This window comes from Carlito syrichta, unplaced genomic scaffold (assembly GCF_000164805.1).
Source record: "Carlito syrichta isolate Samal-C Ts95f unplaced genomic scaffold, Tarsius_syrichta-2.0.1 Scaffold311824, whole genome shotgun sequence".
NCBI classification, from domain to species: domain Eukaryota; kingdom Metazoa; phylum Chordata; class Mammalia; order Primates; family Tarsiidae; genus Carlito; species Carlito syrichta.
Window position 1 is genome coordinate 66,425 of NW_007255920.1, and position 3,606 is coordinate 70,030.

At 61.0% G+C, this 3,606-nt stretch overlaps 1 protein-coding gene across 1 annotated transcript; it reads left to right on the plus strand.

Annotated features, from left to right (window-relative positions):
• Nucleotides 1-320: 320 nt before the first annotated feature.
• Nucleotides 321-1,602, plus strand: TMEM177 (transmembrane protein 177). Its single transcript, XM_008069117.2, has one exon. The coding sequence runs from the start codon at nucleotides 344-346 to the stop codon at nucleotides 1,277-1,279; it is 936 nt and encodes a 311-aa protein (XP_008067308.1). The 5' UTR covers nucleotides 321-343; the 3' UTR covers nucleotides 1,280-1,602.
• Nucleotides 1,603-3,606: the final 2,004 nt, after the last annotated feature.

Below are 3,606 nucleotides of genomic sequence, written 5' to 3' on the forward strand. Positions count from 1 at the left end.
TGCTGTGTCTCACCATGGAAAGAAAAATAGTAATCCCAGCCATTAATATAAGGGGTCTGCTTCTGTGCGGGACACTGACTGTTTTATGTCTCATCACAGCCACCCTAGAGGTGGGCCATTACAACCTGCCTGTTTGGCACATGGGGAGATTATGCCCAGAGATGGGGCTGGGATTTGAACGCAGGCAGTCTGGCCCTGCAGCCCGGGCTCTTAGCCTCTGTGCTGTATTGCTTCCGTGAAAGAGGGCGTGGCCCTCGGAGGTTGTTCGGTCTGCAGGCCGACCCAGAGAACCTTTGATGACCTCTGTTTTTCTTGGCTCAGGTTGTCAGCGGTGGCAGCACTCATGGCCGGTCTCCTGTGGCGGACCGCGGCGTTTGTGCAGAGACACAGGACAGGCCTCCTGGCGGGTTCCTGCGCAGGTCTGTTTGGGGCTCAGATCTCGTACCACCTCTTCCCGGATCCCGTGGTCCAATGGCTCTACCAGTACTGGCCTCGGGGCCAGCCAGCCCCGGTCTCTCCAGAACTGCAGAGCCTCTTCCAAGAGGTGCTGCAGGACATGGGCATCCCCGCAGGCCATCGCTACAAGCCCTTCCCCGCCTTCACCTTCCAGCCTGTGAGTGCAGGCTTCCCGAGACTCCCTGCTGGGGCCGTGGTGGGCATCCCCGCCAGCTTCCTGGGAGGCCCTGTGGCCGAGACTGACAGCCCTGTGGTTGTGCATGGGCAAAAAGTGGACTGGCAGAGCCCAGCAGGCGCCCAGCTGAGAGATGCCCTGACCCTGTCCCGTGAAGCCCAGAAGTTCGCGTTGGCCAGGGAGGTGGTGTACCTGGAGAGTGGTGCAGCCTCCCTGCAGGCCCTGCCAGCTCCAGCTTGCCTGGCAGGGACCTGGGCACTCGGTGTGAGTGCCAAGCATGCCCTGGGGCTCTACGGAGGCCCCATGAATTTACGGGCTGCCTTCAACTTGGTGGCAGCAGTGGCGGGCTTTGTGGCCTATGCCTTCTCCACGGACTCGCTCACTCACGCCCTGGAGGCCTGGCTGGACCGCCGCACGGCCGCCCTCTCTTCAGCCTATGCCAGGGGTGCAGTGGAGTTCTACGAGAAGGTCCTGTCGGGCAACCAGGCCCTGCGCAGCCTCTTGGGCAGGCGTGGGGAGAAGCTGTACACGCCCAGCGGGAACGTCGTCCCCAGGCACTGGTTCCGCATCAAACATCTGCCCTACACCAGCCGCCGGGACTCTGTGCTGCAGGTGTGGAGGGTGACGCTGGGTCCAGGCCGCTCCTGATGGCTCATCACAAGGACCATTCCAGCTTGTGCAGGCGTCACTCTGCCATGGACTTTGGGGGCTCTCTTGGTGCCTCTGCACCCCTCGCCGAAGGGCAGAAAAGTCGCAGCCTTTGGAACCAAGTGGCTGAGCTTATCCCCTAACCACCTCTTACGGACTCAGTGACCTTGAGCGAGTCCCTTTATGGATCTGAGCCTTGGCTTCCTGAACTGTAAAGTGGGAATGATGTAAACTACCTTACGGGATTGTGGGGTTGGATGAGGCCGTGAACACCAGGGCCTGGCAGAGAGGGGGTGCTGTAAATAAACAGGACATCCCTCCTTCTTGGTTCTCAAAGGCCAGTGGGCTGTGGGAGTCGGGCCATGCTCACCAGAGGTGCCTGCGGCATGTGGACACTTTCCTACAACGCAGAACCGCCCTTTGGTTTACCTCGTGGTCATTTCTAGTTTTCCTTGACTGTGCTAGAGGTTAAAAGACTTAAAGAGGCCAAGAGGAGAAGTGATGTGGACTTGAGAGGCTGTTTTAAGGTGGGGCGTTAAGGGTGTGGTATCAGTCAGGGTCCTGCAGATGCAGATGGTACACTCAGAGTGGGGGGAACTGACAAGGGACAGAGGGACCCAGGAGAGCCCCTGGACCTGAGGGGAGAGGAGTGTTCCTGGAGCCTGGCGAGACCTGGGGTGGGGGAGACTTGGCAGGAGCCTCTCCTGGAGGTGGAGAAGGGAACAGACCACTGCAAGACAGTCTCTGCAGGAAGGGAGTTGTCACAGCTCAGAGCCATCAGCTCCCAGGGCTCAGAGCATGGCTGGGGCTTGGAGAGGAGAGGCGGCAGGGTGGAGTGAGCTTGGCCTGCGGGGGGCAGTGAGGGGAGCAGAGGGGTGGAGGCGGGCAGTGGACGGGGCTTGGCGTTGTCCTGGAGACCCATGGGGAGCCTGCGTCCCGCCCAGCCTGTTTCCTTGAGCCCTCTGGTGGTGGATGGAGCAGACCCCAGTTTTGATTCCTTAGACAGGAGACCCCGGGAGAGCAAGGGGAGGACAGTGTGATTGGGCAGCCAGGCTCGGCTGGGCTTCGTGGCCTCTTTTGATTGGAGATGATGTTTTCCCCTGGAGAGCTTGGAAGCATTCGGGCCTCGCTAGGACTCAGGCCGAAGGGTTAGGCTGCACACCAGGGGCAGCCCTCCCAGGGGGCTGGTGGCTCTGAGACCTCGAGGAAGGTCGGGCGGGGGTTGCTGGGCGTGTGGCGGGGTGGCACAGCTTCCTGCTGAGTCCCTCACCACGGCTGGAGCTTGGGCTGTGCCAGCCCTGGGTCCCCACTCCAGACCTGGCAGGCTGAGTTCCTGAGGCAGAGCAGCCTCCACATCCCACAGGCCCCTGGTGCCCAGGACGGCTTGGGCGCGGGCTCAGTGAGGGCCTAGATGGACGGACAAGGCAGAGGCGGAATGAACCAGTCTTCACTCAGGGAAATATCACTTCATGCGGCCCCTTGAGAGGTCACCCAGCTGCTGCCTAGGGCCCGAGACTGTGTGGGGCCACCTGATTCCTAAGAAGTGTAGTTGGGGGTCTGAATTTGATGGTTCCACCCTCACCACGCTACCTCCACCCGCCTGCTCTCAGTACCGTAGGAGCCAAGGTGGTGACGTCAGCCATAACTGCTGACCGGCTCCCTCGTCTCCCTCTACTCCAAGCCACAAACTGTCTCCACTCACGGGCTGTTCCTAGTCCCCAAGCCTTATATGCCCCCGCCTTGGTGTCTCCACCAGTGTGTGTGTGTGTGTGTGTGTGTGAGTGTCCACTTCCTTCCTGCACTCTGTCCATTTCCCAAATCCTGGCTCAAGCTGCCTCAAACTCCTGCTGACACCCCTCCCTGGGGGTTGGCCGGCGGACAGCAGCCCTTAAGAGAGCCTGCTCTGGGCTGACGGTCCGTCCACTCTTCCACACTTGAGGCTAGGCCAGCACCCTGCCAAGGGGCACTCCCTCCCAGCGGCTCTTGTTTCCTCTCCTTTTCTTCTTCTGGCTCTTCTCCCACCTCTCCCGGCTGCTGGAAGGATGGGTCTGACGGGGTGGCTCTGCTTGAAACCCTTTAGGGACATCCCCTTCTCTTCTGGCCAAACCCGCATCGCCCACCCACCCCGTGTCCACCTTGGGATAGCTCTGGGGTCCCAGCCTCACCCAGCCCCGTGGTTCCTTCACTTCTCCCCGCTCCTCTCCACACAGGCTTCACGTCCGCTGCGTCCTGGATCTGGGACGCTTTCTCCCAGCCTGCTCTTTGCTCGGTTCTCTATGCGCCTCTGGCAGGAAAGCCCAGGGACCCGGCCACTCAGGTGTGACTTC

What these genes read in the sequence shown, in the direction of transcription:
- TMEM177 (XM_008069117.2), top strand. Translation starts at nt 344, where the DNA reads ATGGCCGGTCTCCTGTGGCGGACCGCGGCGTTTGTGCAGAGACACAGG.